General features: G+C 47.3%; 1 protein-coding gene across 2 annotated transcripts; it reads left to right on the top strand.

Annotated features, from left to right (window-relative positions):
* The first annotated feature begins 2,958 nt into the window (after nt 1-2,958).
* Nucleotides 2,959-8,181, top strand: LOC101950966 (C2 calcium-dependent domain-containing protein 4C-like). 2 transcript variants are annotated; one of them, XM_065559534.1, is made up of 2 exons: nt 2,959-3,104; nt 6,751-8,181. In XM_065559534.1, the coding sequence occupies exon 2, from the start codon at nt 6,805-6,807 to the stop codon at nt 8,104-8,106; it is 1,302 nt and encodes a 433-aa protein (XP_065415606.1). In that variant the 5' UTR covers nt 2,959-3,104; nt 6,751-6,804; the 3' UTR covers nt 8,107-8,181. The 2 variants fall into 2 exon arrangements, with proteins under 2 accessions (XP_065415606.1, XP_005314714.2); XM_005314657.4 differs by lacking the exon at nt 2,959-3,104 and adding an exon at nt 6,218-6,419.
* The last annotated feature ends 13,803 nt before the right edge of the window (nt 8,182-21,984 follow it).

Below are 21,984 nucleotides of genomic sequence, written 5' to 3'. Positions count from 1 at the left end.
AACTTTGGTCAAGTGAACTGTATGTAGGGTCAGGTGAATTGTATGTGTGGCCTGGAGGAAGGAGAAAAGGGGGGGGGGGAGTAAAAGTAGAAGGGTAGACAGAAATCATAAAAGCAGAACTAACTGTAGACATTATAAAAGTAGAATTAACCTTTGTAACAGATTCTGATTAATAGATGTCAGGTGACAGAGCAAGAAACCGCAAAGGGCAAAACTAAGAAAAACAGGAAAACTTGTTTTGTTTTATTCCTTATATGGATGTAAAACTTTAAGGAAGTATATGTAATTTTTGTGGTTTTATCCTATATAATCTCTCGCATTTTATCTGTCGGGGGGGTTCGGCTACCTTGGCTGACTCCCCCATGCATGCATGTTTGATTGTCAATAAAGGAGCCTCAGGCTGTCTGATCCAAAATCAACAGTGTGGCCAATTTTCCACAACAGTGGTCTCTCCCTTTGATTGGGCTGTTAGGAGGAAACACTGGAAGTTCAACCTGATGGAGTTTCCTGGGTCTTCTGGTTCCCCCTCTCACAGGTCTTTCCTTCAGAGGTTAAAATAAGTCATTAAATCTTAGATGACCCCATAATGACACCAAAGATTAGCATTGTTGGAGTTCAACTCAAAGCTTCTTTAGCATAGGACTTGATGCATTCTACAGTTCAAAGCTGAAATGAACTATTAGAACCACAGACTGGAAAACTGGCCCAAGAACTGGAGAATTCACTTCCATTAGCTTCTTAAACTCAATGTTCATCACAAGCCTGCATTCGTTTCGTGATTAAAGGAATGAATTGCCCCACGATGATCAGTCAGGCTACGAGTCAGTCATGGAGGTCACGGATTCCATGATTTTACGAGACCTCCATCACTTCCTGAAAATTCCAATAATTCAGCCTCGGGTGTGGGGATTAAGGCATCACCCTCATGACACCGGGGCACAGGCTTCTATAAATCTGTGATTTATTGTTTTTTGGCCATGTCCTCACCGTGACTTTTAATAAAAATACCCACGCCAAAATCACAGCCTTAATGATCAGCTACTGAACCACTTGAAATTCATAGTGCTGCCCATAGGGGGGTGGTGAGCTAAGCTGAATTTCTCGTTGAAAAAGAAATGACTGCAGTCATGTTCTTGTGTGAAAAGGGTTATTAAATCTGAGGTTAGTTACAAGCTTGTGTGTCAGAGAGACAGAGTACACTGAATACCAAGACAGGAGTGACATATTTTTCGTTGTTGAAAATAACAAGCCCAAAATAGGACATGAGCATTCAAGCTAGAACAAATTTTGGTTTTCATTAGAGAACGTGTACAATCTGTTTCCTAAGTCATTCAGACAGCAGCTAGCTGATAATGGAGCATTGCCAATCGTCACTGTATTTCATCAGCATCCATCAGCCTAAAGGATCCATCCATCAGTTACTTGGTATAAGAGGAATAAAGCCCTTGTGCTATATCACTGTCACAAATTTGTCCTCCTGCTTTAAAAGCAGTTTATTATAGGAACATTTTGTAGCTACAGGAGGAACTGCCTTTTAATTGTGCTCTGCGATTAATCAAGGAAAATAGAAACCGATTTGAACAGAGCGAGCTAAACAGCTAACCGTACATTTGAGTGCTTATTTCCATGGGAGATGTGCAGACACTTAAGCACATGCTTAACTTTATACACGAGTCGTTCTGTTAACTGTTTTCAAGATTGGAGCCTGATTTCTTTTATTGCTCGCTGATACCAGCTGGGATTCTTCCTTTATCTTATTTTAGAATGTAATGCTGCCATCCATCCCCAGGGCATCTGAGTAAGAACAATTATGATAGAGAAGTTTCCAGTGGAGAAGATCATGGCATGTCTGGCACTGCCCCCTTTTGGAGGGGTCAAAACTCTGCTTGGAGGGTAAGGATTAAAAACAGCCGTGTGTGTGTGTGTGTGTGTTATACACCACCTTGACACACTCCACTCTGATATCACATGGGGCAAAAAGAAAAGTTAGTTTTTACAGGGGGAGGAAATGCAATTTTCATGGCTAATATGCTATGAAATGTCTCTAACACAGACATGCATGTGCAAACACAAAGGAAGGTATGATTTTGCTGAGCAGTGAAAAGCTGGGGTTTTGTCAGCAGAAAGCATAAACAGTTGCTGTGCATTCCAGTGGCGTACACTTTCAGTTGGATCCTTATCAGGGCTAGTTCTAGGGTCCCATTATTGGGGAGGGGACAAGTGGGCATTTTGGATCCCCTGGATGTTGCTATTTAAAAAATGAACAACCTTCCAGGAGTCCCGTGGCTAGTCAGACCCCTGGAAAATCTTAAGAGTTTAAAAAAGTAAAATTTGGCTATTGTGTGAATATCTGATAATTATCACTGCTACTGCGGCTGCTACTTAACACTGGATAACTTTGTACATATTTTGGCCTTTCTGGCAATAATTTGGGCCCCCCTGAAGGTTATTGGGGGTAAATGTCCCCTTTGCTCCCCACCCTGTAGTACTGGGCCTGCTGCTCACATAGTGAAAATGTCTCTCTCTATGCAGGGGATGATATTCATTTTATAAATGGAACTGTCCGTGACTTCTGAAGATTCCCAGGCGAAGTGTTCTCCATCACCTTGAGAGACAGCGCGCATTTAAAACAAAAAAGTCAGATTCGGAAATGTCACTGAAAAACACATCTTAGGTTGCTCAACCACACTGGAGAGCATCTAGATCAAGAGATAAAGTTCTCCCCCACCTCTTGAAGAAAAAAAACCCAAAGTAACAAAACAGAAAAACAAACATAGGTTTATTTCTAACTGTAATTAAAGAGCAGCTGTGGGGGTCATTGTTTCTCGTCTATGCTTAGTCTATGATACTAATCTAACTTCTCAGCTGTACAATCTTAACTAAATTCTTCCCCATCCCTAGCTAAAGAAAACAAACCTGGGTGAATAGTCCAGCAGAGTATCCTAAGCAGCTCTGAATTCTTAAAGTGGCTTATAGGCTTTGAGCAAATCTGCCCCACCTGTGTTGGTTGTGTTTCTTTATAAGTGGAAGAGTCAGACTACACCTTTTTCTAAGGGTCTGTATTTAATTTCAGCTTTCTCAAGTAGCAGGTCAGCGTCAAGTGGGTGAGTTTGCTAAAAAAACAATTGATTTTCAGAAAGTTTTGGCATGTTTTGTCCTCCTATTTCTCTTTCCACAGGGGTATTCCAATTAAAAGCTGTACAATCTCATTCTTTTGGCACACCCACCCAGTCTAAAGGAACTTGTCTTAAATTAGTTCTTAACAGTTAACTAGCACCCACCAGTGTCTGAGGGACTTAATCCTTTTTTTTATTATCTTTATTCTGGCCAAGAGGAAACCACAAGTAAAAACATTAAAGAACTAGAAAGAGCGTTTGTTTGTTTTGTTTGTTTGTTCTAGGAAAAGAAAGTGTTCTTTTGTCCCAGGAATAAAGCAACCCAAACTTTATCCTCTTTGTCCTGGAGCTGAGACAAAGGGATGCTCCCAACTTGTGGTGGTCCCTTTTCAGGGATTCTAAAATGAATGTCTATAAGCCAAGAGTTGTCAAGGACATGCCTTAATCACAATCTTTCTGTGGATGCTTGCATTAGCACCTCCTCCCCCACTCAACCACAAATAACTGAAATACTGTGCTCAACCAGGCCTCCTTTCTTTCTTGCTTTCTCTGTGGCAATTCCTGTATCTTTCCATTTAAGAAACAAAGGTAAACTAGTGTAAAAACAGACATAAGTGGTGGAGAATCACACTCAGTATTTGTGTTTTGGGGCTGACTCTCTCATTAGATTGAAAATATTTTTCCCCACGAGCATTGATTTGACTTGTTTCTCTAAGCATGTCAAGCTCTAATCTAGATACCAGGGATTAGATTCACTTACTGAAGTTTGGAGCCAAAATACGTTTTGTGGATCTGGGCCTAAGTGAACAGGAAACTTGTTTGTCAGAGGATAAAACAAAATTTAAGACCAACTACTTTCTTGTATCCATCTAATTGGTGGCTTACAGATTCAATTAAGTATTTGGCTAGTTTCTTGGCAACCTCCCCAGCTCATATTGTCTTTCATCACAAGAGAGATTACTATCAGAAATTTTGCAGGAATGCATGTAGCCATAGCTCCACGTAACTCAATTCCGTGTCTGAAAAGAGTCATCTATCCTGATGCTTTAGGGGTCACAGAAGGTGTCTTGCTTAAAGATCACTAGCAAAGCAGAATGAATTGGCTTGATGATCTCTTGCTGCTTTATGATGTATTTAAAAATCATGAGAACTTCCTCCCACTCCCACCCTTCAAACTTATTTCCCCTTAGCTGTATCAGGAATGTTCTGTGTTGTCTTCTGGAATGAAAGTGTGCTAAGGGCTTTTGCAGCCCCCACTTCTTTAGTTCCGGGCTGCTGAATCATTTAATTAAAAAAAAAAAATCTGACTAGATTGAGAGAAGGTTGGCGTTAGCCATCCCCAGAGTCCTCCCAGCAAAGGCCCAGGTGAGCTGCTTTTGCCTGAATTAAGCTGACTGAGGCTCATCCTAGCAGGGATTTGAGCAGTGAACTCTACTAGCTAACCAAAGGTAAAAGGGTTTAACCTGGATCTGTACTTGAAGAAAAGTTGAGGCTAGGTCAGGGTTAGCCCATGTGGTGTCTGTCCCTAGTCTAATCTTTCTCTCCCTAAACTGCACAAACCCAGAGTCTGAATAAAAATCACTTCCCCTCATATTTCACTTGCTTTGTACCCCTGCACCTGTATTCACTTGCACCCACAGTACAGGCCTGATCAGCGGCGGCTCCAGGCACCAGCGCTCCAAGCGCGTACCGGGGGCGGCCTGCCGGTCCCTGCGAGGGCGGCAGTCAGGCCGCCTTTGACGGCATGCCTGCAGGAGGTCCCCCAGTCCCACGGATTTGGCGGCAATTGGGCAGCGGGTATGTCGAATCCACGGGACTGGTGGACCTCCCGCAGGCATTGCCGCCGAATCCAGCGTGACGCTGAAGGCAGCCTGCCTGCCATGCTTGGGGCAGCGAAAAAGCTAGAGCCGCCCCTGGGCCTGATACCAATGCTTTCTGATAACATCTTCCTCCAGATTACACACTCGGTGTTTCTCTGTAGATAAAGATAAGAGGGGTAGTGGTAATATATAAATATATGCATTGACTTATACAGAAATGCAAGGGTTAACCATCTGAAGTTGCTCTAAATTATCGCGGTGTCAAGGAAATAAAAATCCATGTTCTCTGCTGCTCAAATCCAGGAAAGGTGCCAAAGTTTCTAGATAAACAGAAGCATGGAGGTGACTTGTTACTGTTTGTTTTTGGATATTTTATTTTGAAACAGCTTATGGTGTAAATAGACATTACAATAAAACAAGTGGTAATTGGAGCAGGGGGATAATGGGGAGGGATATAGGCTTATGCAGCTTATGGATTCAGCTGCAAAATGCAGTGGTTCTGAGCATTTAGGTGAATTCAAACTCCCTTCAGTGTGAAATAGTATGAATGGACCCAGGGCCAGCTCCAGCATTTTTGCCGCCCCAAGTGGCTGGTGGGGGGGAAGCCACGATCAGCGGCACTTCAGCGGCAGCTGTACCAACGCCACATCATTCTTCGGCCCCTTTCCGTTGGCCGCCGCAAGCACCTGCTTGCTGCGCTGGTGCCTGGAGCTGGCCCTGAATGGACCCAACCCAGGACAATAGTTCCGTGATGCCCGGGAGAAGGGAACCCACTGGGATTGGCATAGCTTGATGCACTAAAGTGTGATGAAAGTTCAGCTCTTGCCAGCTGGTAAGAACTATCTCACACACAGCTGTCTTCCCCTGTGGTACAACAAACCACATCACTGATGCCAATGGATGTTTTTACCCCAGGGATGAATTTGGCTCCTTCTGCTGTATGCACAGGCCTCTTGCATCATGCATTAGATCTGTGTACTTGGTGCAGAGTATCTGGTTCCCGAGTGAATTTGAAGTGTGTGTGTGTGTGTGTGTGTGTGTGTACACACCAGTTTCTCCACCAGCCCTGGCAATCTGGGGGGTGAGGAGTGTAGGGTGTCTCCTTCCTTTTCTTTGATTCAGGTGCACCTGCCCCCAGTAGCAGCAGCTGTTAGCACTTGAGAAACAGGGAAAACAAGCCGGAGGCAGCATGAGCTTTGCTGGGAGCTCAGCTTGGACTGCGTGGAGCCTCTTAGCAGCTTGGAAATTTGTCAAAGGGAGGAGTTGGTTGCATCTCCCCTTTCCATGCCTCCACCCCCCTTCAGTGTCTGATTGGGCATGAGGCTGCCTGGCTTGCTTATAAAAGCAGAGCCTGGCTTTTTTTCTACCCACTATTGAAGTGAGCTCTCCAGAGCAGCAGGAAGAAGGGGCTGTGCTAAACTGACACTGATGAACGGGCTCTTAGCGAATTGTCTGAAATAACAAGTGGCTTAAACGTGCAAAGGTATGGGTGAGCTTGACTTGTGGAGAAGCCTTATGGAATTTAATGGAGAGAAACTGCTATAGAGCATGGATTTGAGTCTTAGTTAAATGCGATCAGTTCTTAGATTAACTTCTTTAGGACACTGTTTAAATTCTGTAGTAACCTATTAGTTTTATCCTTTGCCATAAGAGGCTGGGGTGGGGGGAGATGTTGCTATGATAGGCAAACTTTATCTTCTCCTACTAGGTTGTTAATGATGCAGCAGGATAGAAAGGGACTTGGCATGCAGGCAGGGCTTTGCTTAGCTGCTGCCGGTCAGAAGATGTTCATGTGCTTCTCCTTCTGTTTGCAGGTGAACTTGAGCTCTGCCGCAGGGACCTTTCCCTCTCTGTATCCAGCTGCAGTGATGTGGTTCTTGGAGAAGATGAAAGCATCACCTGGAAACAGCAACCCACTGAGTCCTTCCTTCCTGGGGCTGCAGCCTGGTCAGATGGTGCCAGAGAAAGCCCGGGTTGGGGCAGCTACTTTTCCCAACATTTTAACCCCAGACAGGATCCCAGAGTTCTGCATCCCACCCAGACTGACCATTTCCTCTCCGCATGATCGCTGCCTGGCAGAGCCCAGTCTACATCCTCCTGGCACGGCCGATTGTAGCCCCAGCCCATTCTTGCCGCATCTCATCCAGATAGAAAGTGCCGAGGAGATTTCAGCCCTGGAGGAGGACTGCTCCAACTCAGACCCACAGTCACAGGCAGCGCTGTCCCTGCCCCACTTCCCCAAAGCCCAGACCTCCTATGGCTTCTGCACCTTGCTGGAGAGTCCCCACACCAGGAGGAAGGAGTCCATCTTCCACAATGACCCATGCAGCAGCTCTTTATCCAGCTTGATGCTGCCTCGATCCAGAGCCAATACCTACGCTGGCAGAGGGGCAGCTTCCAGCCCCATTGCCATTAGCTCTGCCTCTGCCAGAGTGCTTTCTAAGCATCCGCTCCTGCACAGGCAAGGCGCTGGGGACAGTGATACTACCTCTTCCACGGACTCATCTCCTTTCAGCTCCCCACTGCTGAGTAGATCTCCTCCCAGATCCTGCCCATTGTTCAAAGCTCGGAGCCAAGAGGGGCTGCTTGGCAGGGCACTGAGAGCAAGGAACAAATCCAGCATGGTAAGGAACAACTCCTTATCGACAGATGAGAGCAGCTCCAATGATAACAGCCCCAATGCCACCAGGAGGTCTTCAGAGGGGCTAGTTGAGTCCTTCCGTACGCAGAGCTTTCACCTGTCCCATTCCGCTATTTTCCCACTAGACCTTACCTGTGGCCGAGAGAGGCTTGTTGGGGAGAGCACAGTGCTACTGGACAGAGGAGGATTGTTGAGACTGTCAGCCGAGTATTGTTCAGACAACAGAAGGCTGAGACTCCGTCTAATCAGTGCAGAGGGTTTATATGATGCATCTGTGGAGCCTAAAAGTATAAACTGCTGCATCACCTTCTCCCTTGTGCCAGGGAAAATTCAGAAGCAGAGAAGCACTGTTATAAAAAAAAGCAGAAACCCCATCTTTAATGAGGATTTTTTCTTTGATGGTATTGCAGAAGATGATCTGTACAGCTTTTCGGTGAGGATGAAAGCTACAAATAAAGGGTGTAGCTTGAAAAGAGACAGTGTGTTAGGTGAAAGTGAACTGAGTTTAGTGAATCTTTTATCCATCTAAAATGCCAGGCAAGCAAGCAGATATTTATTTTTGTATTTTTAAAGTGTTTTTAAATAAATGATTATTTACAAATTACTTTTTAAAAGCCTTTATTTGGTTTTGTCTGGTAAGTCACCTGCTCTTTCACTGACAACAATGTTAATTGTAAGTTGATCATTTGTAGAGCAAAACCTTAGGTTTGTGTGGTGGTAATAATTTCCATGGCTGCATGGAATACTATTACGGGCTTATGGAGATAAAAACGTTCTGCAAAGGTTTCCTTTCTAAAGGAGAGTATTGTTTTTAAAACCAAGGCTAGGTTTGACATGTCTAGCACAAAGGTTTCCTGATCTGGGTTGGGGCTTACAAATGCTACAGTAAAGCAAATAAAAACAGAACACTGGTTTTGAAAGGTAATAACATTTACACTGTTCTAATCTAGATGGAAAACACTGCCAGTTAGTTTGTGCTGGGGGCCCTTGACATGACATGCTGGTTTTGAAACCAATTCTACTCTGCTATGGGGCCAGATGGTTCCTTATTCAGGAATGGGAGGGAAAGAGTAAAGCACAAAGCAGAGGCTAGGAACTTAATTCCCTCTTATTCACCTTAAGTTTAGAATGTTATCTCATCAAGGGTAATAAGTTTAGCTCCTTTTGGAGCAGGCAGGGCTAAGGGCCACCAGACCTTCAGTGAGGGGGAAGTCATTCAGATCTTTGGGGAAAAGGGGCTTCAATGAAGACCCAAGACACTGACCTGGGGGCTTCCTGTCTCTGCTACACCCTGGGACCACTAATGATGACTGCATGTTGATCTTCCATACACTCTCTGCAAAAGGTTGGTCTCGGTTGGGTTGTGCAGCACACAAGGAGATGTTGGAAGCAGCAGTGTTGGCTGGTAATCGTTATCATGTTAGGAAATAACCAAGGGGGCTCACAGTTATTGATACTGGAGAGATGCAGCTATTGCAACCAATCTTCCCCTTCTCTCCCCCACCCCCAGCCTTTGATAGTGGTGTCTGAGGGGCAAAGCATGAGAAGAAGAATGGAGCTGGGTTCAGGATCTGGGCTTAGGTCACAATGTGGGCTGAATTCCTGGTTCTGCTGTGGACTTATGACCTTGAACAAATCGGTGCATCTGTTTCTGTTCCCCAACTGTGAAATGGGGTTAATACTTCCCTACCACGCAGTGGAGTAGAGTATAAACTCCATCAGTGTTCCTGAGACACTCAGTAAAGTGACAGGAGGAGGCACCAAACCCCTAGATGTATGTGTTTCCTGGCCAATTGCTGCCCTCATTGGCTTCCCTCTGCTCATAAACTGAGGGGAGCAGATTGGCAGTAACCATTTAGTAACTTTGTGACTGGAGCATGGGAGTGGATCCAGGAACTAGGCATTGAACTCCTGGGTCTGCTGCCAACCTATCTGACCTTGGTTCAGTCAGATGCTCAGTCTGTGAAATGTAGATAAGATTTCATACTTGTAATGCATAAGGGAGGGGAACAGAGATGCAGGGACTGAAAAATGAGGGACTTTTCCTACGTATCGTGAACAGAATAGAATCAGGGTTGCAGATGTAAGGTGCTGTTTGTGTAGAGTATTATTGCCTGAAGCTTTTCAAAAAGGTGTCCACTTCTAACAGAAGCAGCTCTTCCCCTTCCTTACCCCCTGAAGTTCAGTCTAGCAACCTTCTCATATTTGAGAACTATAACTGACTGCAATTTGCAGTCACATTTGAGAGTGGGGCTAGAGAAGGGCCGGTTCTTCCAATGAAACCACGTTGGGCTGCTTAAAAGTCTTTCAGTCTTAACTGCATCTTTCTCACTTGTATGGGCTACTGATGAAAGCCAAAACTGATAGGTGTCACAGAAAATCTGTAATTCACATAGATATTGCTATGATCCAAAACACAGGGCCCTGGTGAAAATGGAATGGGTAGGAAAGAAGCTTGAGGGGAGAAAATGCTGAGTTCATGCACAGAAGCAGATTAAGCTTAATCATGATCCCTTTGTGTTCAAGCAGACAGACAAACTAGGGCTTACCAGAGCTGAAGCAAAGAAACTTTTACGTCCTATTAACAAAAAGGAGAAGGGAAAACTCTACCAGGGAGGAGTGGACAAAACAGAAATAAAAAGATGCAGGATAGGTGTGAAGAAAAGAAGCAATTTCTTTAATGTCACCTGCATAATCAATTTTGCTTACAAACTAGTTTTCTCCTCCCCATCATAGCTGTGTAACTGTACCTGCTCACCAGGAAGAGTTTTCCCAAAGAAAAGCTCAAAGCGCCCTCTTCAGGCTCACTGTATGCAACTTTTTTGAACTGAGTTGGTTTGCTTATAAATCAAGTATGCATGGGAATACAAAGATTGGACATGACTGTGAGGGGTGTGACACCCCCCCCCATACTCACCCTGAAGGGGTTAACAGAGGTCATATGGGCCAATGAGGCTGCAAAGTGGGGGACACTCAGGTTGAGAGAAAAGCCCTAATAAGAGGAAGCTCACAGGTGCTGGAACAGGTGAGGCTTCTATAAAGTGAGGGAGCTGGTAGTAGAAAAAGGGCTGCAGTCCCTTTCCCTAGGACAAGGGAGAGGGAGGGATTTGTCTAGCGGACCCAGAAGAAAGGGGTTTGGTTAAAAGGATAGAAAATGGGAGCCTGGGATAGGCAAGGTAGGAAGTAGTCTAAGGGAATGGCAGGAAGGTTTATGGTTGCCTGGACCTTTGCTGCTGGAGCTAGGGCCCAGGACTGGAACCCAGAGTAGAGGGTGAGCCTGGGTCCCCCTACCAGTCATTGAATGAGAGGCACCATCTGGGTAGTGAACTTGAAGATTGTCCAGGTCCATTTGTTCTAGCCACTGAGGGAGTGGCTCAGTCAGGGCAGTGGAGTTAAGGACTGCCTGGGAGCCATGGAAGACTGTAAGAGTACACCAGAAGGGGAGGACTCTTGTGACTTGGCCAGAGGGTTAAGCCAAGAAAATGTGGTGGTGCAGCTCCTGAGGAGTAAGAGAGGGGCCACAGAGCAACAGAGTGAGACAAGGGGCTGGGGAACTGCAAGCAGAGGGAGTCAGGCTGAAAGAGCTAATCCCTAGAATCGCCAGGAGCAGGAGGTGAGCAGAGATCCCTGTGACACAGATAAACAATTAAGCTGGTTGGAGAGGCAAATGCTCTTTTTTGTAGCAAAAATTTTGTATCTGTTCCTGAGCAGACAGACACTGTTTGCTCAATTTGAGACCAACAGCTACTTATGATGGTAGTCCAAAAGAAATCTGGCCTTAGTATGCTATGGACCTATCCAGATATAAAAGAAATGGATTGAGTCTCTATTCCTTACAGTGCAAAAAAACTGAGTTTCTAGATGGGTTCATAGGCTGTCCATGTTCCTTCAAGATGGACTTCAGTCTGAGCTGTTAAGGAAACAATGAGCCAGTTCCAGAAAGATATGGTTAAAAAAAGAGGGAGTGGACTGAAGCAGGACTGAATAGGGTGGAAAACAGCAGTAGAAGGAAATGGAAACAGTAGTGGAGGAGGATGAACAAAGGAGAACCGGAGACGTGAGGGTGGGGAGACAAGGTTGAGTGTGACTTGGATACCAGAACTCATGAGAGAGGCAGCTGCTGGAACACTGGAGAGTCAGGGATGCAAATTGTGAGGGTGGAGCAGACTGGACAGAAATAGAGAGAGCACAAAAGGGAGTCTGACCCTAGGTGATGGGAAGCTGGAGGTAGGAAGGAAGGGTGACACCACTGTATGTCCAATGTACTTGTACTTTCTAACTATAAATGTGGCACAATGACTGGGTTCACATGTCCGTAATTTAAAGTCAGTTCCTATTTTGGCTCCATTGCCTGTGTCAACCCATCAGTAATGGGCTGCTTTACTATCGCACTGCATCCCATAATGTTTTTGCAGTAGATGAGTGCAGGTTGCTGGAGCTGGTCAGAAAAACTCTGATGAAACACCTTTTCATTGGAATTTGCTAATTTGTGAAAATCTATACAGTCCACAGAGACTTTGATTTTGATGATGATAGAACCTTGCCTGCTTTCCTGCCAGCTTGCCCATCCAGCTCCTTGGCAAACAGGGTGGGGTGTTACAGCAGTACACTAAAGATTTTCAGCCTCAGGGATGCCATCTCATCTGAAAACAGGAGGGAGGGCATGATATCCTTGCCACATCTCCCTTAGTTTAGAATCTCTGAATGCAGAGTCTCTAGCAGGCCAGAGTTCAGATGACGTTGCAGGGATGGGTCCCAGTAATTCACAAACGTGGCTTTGAGGGAGTGGAATGAGTGTGAGACTGGGAGCCAGGAACAGGTCTATTCTAATCCTGACTCTAATACTGATTTCCTCAGTGTTGATAGGCACATTGCTAATTCTGGCTCAATTTCCTATCCGTAAGAGAGCACTGAAAACTGTGTAACTTAAAGCACTGTTGAGACTATCAATGCGTTCAATTTTCAAGTGCTTTGGAAAAGATACTCCAGAAGTGCTGAGTATGAAGCACTTCATTGGTCCACGCCGGCCCAAAGTTGACTTTCACAGGTGAAGAAAATAAACTTAACGTAGCTGAGATTGGTATGTGGAACCAAACAGCTGCTTCAGCAGTGACGATGGAGCTGAAGACAATCTCAAACTCAGATCAGTACGTCACTTGTTCTCATTAAGCTATCTCTGTTTTCAAAGGCAACTGTCCAAAAGCTCCTATGCTGAAAAGGACATGATGCAAGTAGCTGTTGGCTTTTGAATTACTCAGTCTTAAAATGCATGTTGTGATAGGATGGACTGCTCATCGGAGAGACTGATTATTTATTTTTTCTTTCTCCCTCTTTTCCTGGCCTTTCCTGTTCTTGTAGAACAAGTAAGTGAATGTGCAGAGAGGTAGAAAACTCTTGTTTCTCATTCTTGTTGTTACTCGCTGCAGTGCTGAACTCTTGTTACCCTTCCTAAACAACTTCGAAAGGACAAGTAGTCAAATGCATACTCCTGTGTAAAAGTCAATCGGGGTGGTTGCTGGGATAATATCTGAGTTAGCAAAACCTTGCTGGAGGCATAGAAAACAGGATGCAAAGAGGAAAACACATGTCTACACTTGTCATTTTCAATGCTAATTATACTAATTATGCAGAAGAACAATATATGGGTGTTCTCTTCTGCCTCAATGCACTCCAGAAAGGTGTTGTAGCCAAGCCTACATGTGCCAAGGGCCTGATCTTCAGAGGTGCTGAGTCCCCACAGCATCCACAGATTGCAGTAGGGTTTATAATTGCTCAGCTTTCCTGACGTTCAGGCCAAAATGTTGTAATGATAATAGCTGGCTAAACAACAAAGAATGGTGTCTGCCTAAAGCCAAATAATAGCTAGAGCAGTGAGTCACATTTTCTGGTGGTTTATTGCAGCAGGATGTTTGATTAAAACAAATAACAGTGGTCTCATGGTCCTGAAATGAGCTTCATAATTAGATATTATTTACTTCCTATTACCATGCATTATGAACAAAACATTGCACACAAAACGCATCTGTAGAATTAAACAACGGTGCTAATGTTTCAGTACAACCCCCAAATTAATAACCATCTGACTGAACTGGACTCTGAAACATTTTATGTCATGACTAACACGCCGAGCTGAACATTCTGCTCACGTTATTGACGTTACGGAAAGGAACTCTACATGCTGGTCAAGTGGACAGCCTTTTAAGGAAAATGGGCAGTGGCATGCTGCTGTAAAATATAGATCTGATTATAGGTATGGGACAATAGCTGCTCTAGACACTCTGGCTGCAATTCTGAGCTATGCAGAGGTCAGAAGGAGGGGACAGGTTGCTGTATACCTCCTTCATTGCCCACAAATTATGGGCCTGGCTTGGGACCAGTGCAGGACTAGAAGAGCTGAGAAGCTGACGTAGATTTGGCTACAACACCTTCCTGGAGTACATTGAAGCAGAAGAAAACACCCATATTCCTCCCATGACCCAGGTACTTCCCCCTCAATGGAGATGTTGTGTGGTTGGTAGGAGCTTGTGCAAAGCTGTTTTGTTGGTTTTACACAACCCACGGAAACCTTATACACAAAAGTAAATCACTGGTATCCAAATTTACCTCCCTTTTATTCTGCTAGAAGTGGTATAGGGGCGCACAGTGTAAATCTCCTTGGTTCACTTGTCCAGCTGAAGAGAATGGGAACCAACAGTAAGATGGAGTATCTGTAACAAAGTGGGAGGAGGGGTCTGGTGTTACAGGAAGTGACCAGGTGTGAGTCCACAAAGCCCCTTACCTACATCCCATACTGGGTCACTGGCAGAACTGGCCACAACAGGGCTTAGAGCCAGTCATCCATAGATGATGTAAGGAGGGAGCAGCACCTCTTAATGCAAACTTTGAGTAGGTATTTGGAGAAATGAGTGATCTGAAGCTATTTATGAGAAATCTGGCTGTGTTCTTGTATCCTCATACTGCTTCCTGCCAGATCCGTGCACATGCGATTGCCCAAACATTGCACTCCACCAGGTCTTTGAAAGAGCATTCATGCTCAAGCAGTTGGCATCACAGGAGATGCTTCATATTTTAAGGCTCTCTGTTGCAGTCACAGGTATTGGGGGTCCAATGGTGTAGCCCCATTTGATCAGCATGTCTTTACACCAGCTAGCTCCAGTGCAGAGTTGATTTAAGGCAACATCATATAGTCCAGCATTGATCTGCACTGGGTGGTAGACACTCAACTAAAGGAAGCCAGAGTGTATGGGCTACAAGGTCATTTTCTACCCTTGTTTGCCATAACTGGATCCTTGTCTGTTTGGGTGACAATGTTAGGGGTATAATGGTGGCAAGAAAAATGTGTCCCACCTTTAGTCAACTCAGCATCGGTATTGTATAGTGGATGTCTTGGATCTGGGAATTGCCTTGTGTGCTCTACTCTATTAGCAACTTGCTAGTGTATATCAGGAGGAGCAATACTTGTGAGGGTGTAATGGCTGCTGACATGGGTAGGGTTAAAGCATCCTGTAATATAGCAGCAGGAGGTGTTGAGTAGAGGAGATAGCTTCTTTGCATGGGAGGATCATGCCCACACTGCACAGGCCTATTCAGCAAAGTGCCAGCGCTGTTGATTGCAGAGTGGACTGTACCCCACTTTGATGTAACGAGCTTGCTGAGAATGTTATTTCATACGCGAATCCTGGCTTTAGGTTTTCTAGATATGGGCTCCAAAGGAGCATGTGCAATTGAGAATAACACTGTGGTATATGGGATTTATGGAATGAGTAAGTTTTGTCCCAAGCCACCTGATATTGAGTTGATATTTGGCCTCTTGGTTTTTGAGATGGCGCGTGCAGATTTGTCTTTGCTGGGTTTGCATGCAGCATGTTGGCTGTGTAGTACTTGTCTAGGATGTTAAGTGCATTCAACAGAGTACACCCTAATATGCCAAAGTGTTTATGCTGTGTGGTGACGCACATGTAACTCCCCTCCTGTTTGCTGTCTCAGTATGAGGTTATTAAAAATAAAGTAAATCTGTCTTGTGGCTTTTTGTGCAAACTGATGAACCTCAGGCCTTATGTGATCTGCATTGTGTGCCAGTGTGTATTCACCTCAGATCAGACCCACTGAGACAAACCATCAGGAACAAAGTTTTATTCTGTAAGGAAACAGAGAACAGGATTACGGTCTAGCAGCCTCCTCTTTGCTTGCTTGCATCCTGCTCCCAGTCGGTGCTGAAAGTTCCTGCTGGATGGGTGGGGAGGCAGAGTATACTTCCTGGGCTGGCAGGAACCAGGATGTTCTCCCAATGCAGAGCAGTGTGTAGGGTTACCATACGTCCTCTTTTTCCCGGACATGTCCGGCTTTTCGGCACTCAAACCCCCGTCCGGGGGGAATTGCCAAAAAGCCGAACATGTCCGGGAAAATGGCGGCTCTGCTCCTCCCCTGACTCTTCGGCTCTGTTTAAGAGCCGAGCTGCCCGAGCGCTACAGGCTTCAGGCAGTCCCCTTGCCTCCGGACCCCAGCCGCCGGCCGGGCACTTCCCCTCCCGGGCTCCGGCGGTGCAGGGTCCAGAGGCATGGGGGCTGCCTGAAGCCGGTAGCGCTGGGGCAGCTCGGCTCTTAAACAGAGCCGAAGAGTCAGGGGAGGAGAAGAGCCTCCAGCCGCGGCAGCTCTGCTCCTCCCCGACTCTTCGGCTCTGTTTAAGAGCCGAGCGCTACTGGCTTCGGGCAGCCCCCATGCCTCCAGACCCTGCATCGCTGGAGCCCGGGAGGGGAAGTGCCCGGCTGGGGGCGCAGGGTCCGGAGGCAAGGGGCCTGCCCGAAGTCCAAGCGCTACCGGCTTCACGGTTTGCCGGGCAGCCTCCAGACCCTGCGCCCCCGGCTGGGCGCTTCCCCTCCCGGGCTCCAGCTGCGCTGGGGAAGCGCCGGCCGGGGGCGCAGGGTCTGGGGGTTGCCCGGCAAACCGTAAAGCCGGTAGCGCTTGGGCAGCCCTTTCTGCGTAGCTGGGAGTGGGAGGGAGGAGGGGGCGGAGTTAGGGCGGGGAAGGGGCGGAGTTGGGGCAGGGCTGGGGTGGGGAAATGGGCGGGGCCAGGGCCCGTGAAGGGTCCTCTTTTTTTATTTGTTAGATATGGTAACCCTAGCAGTGTGTAGTCCACAACTTGCAGTTCCCATTGCTGCTGCTGAAGCACACTGGACCTTGGGCTACACACAGATAGTATGCCTAAATTACCCTATGCCAGGGTAGCTTGGCTGGTTGTTTTTGTTGATGTTGAATAATGTAGGTGCTGAGACACTATGTTGTGGGAGGCCATTCTTCTGTTGTCACCATTGGCTCCATTTGCCACCAAGTGCTACTCTGTGGGAAGGTTAAGCGGACCACTGCCAACTGGTTATTATTTTAGCAAATAGCCCCGGATGCATCAAGCAATCTAGATCTCACAGTGCCTTTCTCCATGTTGGAATTGGATGCCAGCATCAACACCCTGCAAAGAGGGAAAGCAGCAGGCCTAGAGGATATCCAAACTGAGCAGATGAAAAACTTTGGCCCACGTATACATAAGTGGTTCCTGATTTATGTTTATGTGATTATCTGATAGGAGCTGAATTGCACTGCAGCCCTAATGGCTAGTGAGTAAGAAGCCTCTCCTATAAAAAACTGAAGTAAAATTCCATCAATATCCTCACAAGTCTCTGGTCATCTGAACACATACCTCAACAAGCCCTTACAAATTGGGGAATTGGGGCACTAGAGTATGCAACTGGAATACCAGTGCGACAGGTATCTCAATGTCCTGGACAAGCATCACTGAGTTAAGCTAAACCTTTTTGAATTAAGTTTAAGTATCTTAGGAGCTCATTGTACTAAAGTAAAAATGTTTGTTTCATTGTGAGATGATATTTAACTTGTCTAGGAGACATGACTAATGTAAACCTTGGGAAGGATTATGAACGTCAAAGGAGTTTTTTAAACAATGGGCTAAGATGAATTGTTAGAATTAGTAGGTTTCCTAGGAAATACTGGGGAGGAAGCTCTGCCCTGCGGAGGTGGCCTTTCCTATGAATTATTTATTCCCAGGATCAAAAGGCCCAATTGGCATAAAAGAGTAACTCACTGATTCAGGGGGGTGCTTGTTCTTAGCAAAAGGAGATTATGAATTTGTAGCCACAGGAAAACCTCGAGGTAGGGTTTGAAGGACTGTTCACTGGACAGAGCCCACAAGCTTATTAGCATTTGTGTAAGTTCTTGTATCGTTTTTTATACGTGCTTGCTTAGAAAGAGCTGTGTGGTAACTTAACTGTGGTCATTATGCTTACTGTTTCTGAAGGCAAAATTAAAGCAGGCCTCCTTAGGTAGCCAGCTGCACTTTGCAGGGAAATTCACAACGTAGGCAGGGGTCTGTGCAGCTTGAAAAAACCCTGGCCGGGAAGGCAAGAGATGCACATCTCCACACAACAGAGGTGACAGCTGAGGAGCCTAGAATGGGTATTCTTGCTGGACCATGGAGGGGGAATACATGTGCAGTTGCCCTGAACTGTGACAACTACTACCTAGAGCAGGGGTCGGCAACGTTTGGCACGTGGCTCACCAGGGTAAGCACATTTGGCACGGGCTGGGCCAGTTTATTTACCTGCTGACGCGGCAGGTTCGGCCAATCGCGGCCCCCACTGGCCACGGTTCTCCGTCCTGGGCCAATAGGGGCGGCAGGAAGCCGCAGCCAGCACATCCCTCGCCTGCGCCGCTTCTCGCCGCCCCCATTGGCCCGGGACGGCGAACCGCGGCCAGTGGGGGCCGCGATCGGCCGAACCTGCCGCGTAAGCAGGTAAATAAACTGACCCGGCCCGCCAGGGTGCTTACCCTGGCGAGCCGCGTGCCAAACGTTGCCGACCCCTGACCTAGAGTCCAAGAGATGAAGAGCAGAGGAATGGCAGGTTAGGAATGAAACCTGGTGTCAGAGCCTGGTGGAGGGTAACACATGCTCCACTACAGATGGCTCTGGCTAGTGAGATGAGTCCATCATCATCATGAGTATAAATGTAACACTTCAAAGCTAGCTCTTCCACGTGAAGAGATGAAAACTTGTCCTTGCTGAGCAGCATGGGTGCTGGAGAGATAAGTAGTGAACGAGATGTTCTGGCTCATTTCTCAGCTGTTGAATGATGTTTTTCCTATTATTTGTACTAATCTTCAGTATGAAAGCAGAAAGCATTCAAGTACAAGATGAGACTGTGCTGGCTGAGAATGTTTTGGGTTTCTTTCAGCAGTTAAGACTCTAAGTGTAAATGACTAATATACACTGAAGTAGCAACATGAAAGAAAATAAGAGTCGCAATTCCTTTTAGATGAATCTGATGAGTGTCTGAAGTGCAGGGACGCTTGATGTTACACAAGCTTAGATCTCTGGTGTTGGTACATTCTTAAAGTGCCATGGATTTTGTGGTCATGTGCCCTATTCTGGAACTGGACTGAAGCCTCAACTCACTGTCAGCAACATGTGTTCTGCATTTAGCAATGACAGATGAGAAAAATGCACTGAACCGGTGTGTTGGCTCTAATGGTTGTATAATGTACAATTATAATGGACTGATCTCATAACATGAAGAGACAAAAGATGAAACTATGAAGTTCAGAATGGTGCTCAACCCTGCCCCTTGAATTTCCTTGATTATCTCTATAATCGCTTTAACAAAAAATAAATATCGTGTCAGATGGAAAATATCTGATTTCCTTAGTAATCTGCATCCTGATTACTTTCCATTCTGGCAGCAATTAGTGACTGTTTTAACTAATCATTAGTTGTGTTAGTGATCAAGAGGCCTGAATTAATCATTCCATCGTATCTTGTAATTACGTAGTTAAAGGAGACATAAGTTGCTAATTAAATTCCTAACAGTCACTATATGTTGAAATTCTAGATGCATAGTACATTGGTTAGCCAAAATCTCTGCCTTGGTTATGTAAATGACATAACCCAGACAATTTATTCTAAAAGATGCACTGGTTTTAAGAAACATTTTAAGGTGACCATTTCTGACTTCTGAATTGTGACTGTGTTAATCAAGAAAACTGACTTTGTATGTATATGTTCTTGAAATGCTCAAATGGGTTATTTTTCAAACTTAAAATCTCTTGACCTTAGAGAGTTACAGGAAAATGTCAATCGGGTAATAAGTATTTGAGCGTAAAACCATTTGAGAAATGAAGGGTCATTGTCAAAATCAGGAGATGACATAGATTACTCAGCAACAGACGGAATTTGCAATGCCAATACGAGGTACGTGTCTGGTTCCCTAAAGAATAAGCAGGAACAGAGAATGCGAGCCAAAGACCTTCACCTAGGGTTACCATACGTCCGGATTTCCCCGGACATGTCCGGCTTTTTGGTCCCCAAATCCCCGTCCGGGGGGAATTGCCAAAAAGCCGGACATGTCCGGGGAAATAGGGAGGCTAGGATCTCCGAATCTGTGTGTGTTGGTCGCCCGCTGTGACATCATCTCGGTGCGACACTCGCTCCTGCCCAGGGCATGCTGGGGGCTGTAGTCCGGCCGGGCCTCACGCTCCAGGGAGAGCCGGGAGAGGGGAGCGGCCGAGAACTACAACTCCCAGCGGCCCCTGCGACGCGACCAACCTGCCCCGTGAGGCAGCAAGCCGTCGGAGGAGGGGGGGCGCGAGCCCCTGTCCTTTGGGTCGGGGGTGTCTCTGGGCACCGCTTGGCAGCCATCGCAGGGCTGGGGGGCGCCCTCCGGGGGTTGTGGACGCCAGCGCGTTGCGGGGAGCCGGCACTGTCCGGATTTGGATCCCCCTGGGGCTGGAGCTGCGCCCCCGGCCCCGGGCACCAGTCACGTAGGGTTACCGATACGTCCGGTTTTTCCGCAATCAAACCCCCGTCCGGGGGGAATTGCCAAAAAGCCGAACATGTCCGGGAAAAATACCGGACGGGCACTTCCTCTCCCTCTGCTCTGCTCCTCCCCTGACTCAGACTTCGGCTCTGTTTAAGAGCCAAGCGCCCGAGCCAGCGCTACTGGCTTCGGGCAGCACCCGTGTCTCCGGACCCCGAGCCGCAGGCCGGGCACTTCCCTTCCCGGGCTCCAGCTGCTCTGCTCCGGCGGCGCAGGGTCTGGAGGCAAGGGGGCTGCCCGAAGCCGGTAGCGCTGGCTCGGGCAGCTTGGCTCTTAAACAGAGCCAAAGAGTCAGGGGAGGAGCAGAGCAGCTGGAGCCCAGGAGGGAAAGTGCCCGGCCGGGGACGCAGGGTCCGGAGGCAAGGGGGCTGCCCGAAGCCCGTAGCGCTGGCTCGGGCAGCTTGGCTCTTAAACAGAGACAAAGAGTCAGGGGAGGAGCAGAGCAGCTGGAGCCCAGGAGGGAAAGTGCCCGGCCGGGGACGCAGGGTCCGGAGGCATAGGGGCTGCCCAAAGCCCGAGCGCTACCGGCTTCACGGGTTTGCCGGGCAGCCTCCAGACCCTGCGCCCCCGGCTGGGCTCTTCCCCTCCCGGGCTCCAGCTGTGCTGGGGAAGCGCTGGCCGGGGGCGCAGGGTCTGGCGGCTGCCCGGCAAACCGTGAAGCTGGTAGTGCTTGGGCAGCCTTTTTCGTGTGGCTGGGAGGGAGGAGGGGGAGTTAGGGCGGGGACTTTGGGGGAATGGGCGGAGTAGGGGTGGACTTGGGGCGGGGCCAGGGCCCGTGGAGTGTCCTCTTTTTTTTATTTTTTTAAATATGGTAACCCTAGGAGAAAGGAACCATGGAACAGCAACGTAACGTCACAGTCCCATTCCCCACCTGTCCTGTGGGGTCTTCTGGCCTTTAGAGCTACTGGTCAGGGCCTCCCCCAGTCTGCAGGGGGCCACCGGGTCTGCTGGCCTCCTCGCAGCCTCTGCTGAGGCTACAGGAGAGAGGCCTCTTCAGTTTGCAGAAAGAAAGAAATCTCTGAGGTGAGCACACAGCAGATGTCTGTTTTCCCAGGGCCAGATGCTGCCACCTTGTCACTGGAAGGGCCCGTGTGACCTCTGACCACAGATGAGGGAGGACGCCCAGCTTGGCTAGACAGATTCCTTCGTGCCATGGCTGGGGACAGAAGCCTGCAGCCAAAGCTCACACTGCAGGAAACAACCCGCAGAGGCCTTTCATCTCCCCAGGGTCAGACGTCACCACTAGGAGAATGTGAGCGCCGGAGCACTGGGGGAGCTGGCCTGAGATGGCATCCCAGGGCACAACCACCTGTGTCAAGTCCATTCTGATTCCACGCTCAGCAAAGATGCAGGGAGCTGTGCGGTCAGGAGAGGCGCTGGTCAGAATTTGCCAGTGGAACCGTTTTTCCATCAGAAATTGCCAGCTTGTCAAAATCCAAACGTTTCGTGGGAACACGTCGATTTGGACAAACCTTCAGACAGAAAGCAGGCAGGTTTAGCACGGAAAGCTGCTTAGCTCCCTGCCAGCT

Source organism: Chrysemys picta, chromosome 10 (assembly GCF_011386835.1).
Source record: "Chrysemys picta bellii isolate R12L10 chromosome 10, ASM1138683v2, whole genome shotgun sequence".
Classification (NCBI taxonomy): Eukaryota; Metazoa; Chordata; order Testudines; family Emydidae; genus Chrysemys; species Chrysemys picta.
This window is presented reverse-complemented; position numbering and strand designations above follow the sequence as displayed.

Bases quoted from the DNA above. Each gene is read 5' to 3' on its own strand.
- LOC101950966 (XM_065559534.1), top strand. From the start codon at position 6,805: ATGTGGTTCTTGGAGAAGATGAAAGCATCACCTGGAAACAGCAACCCA.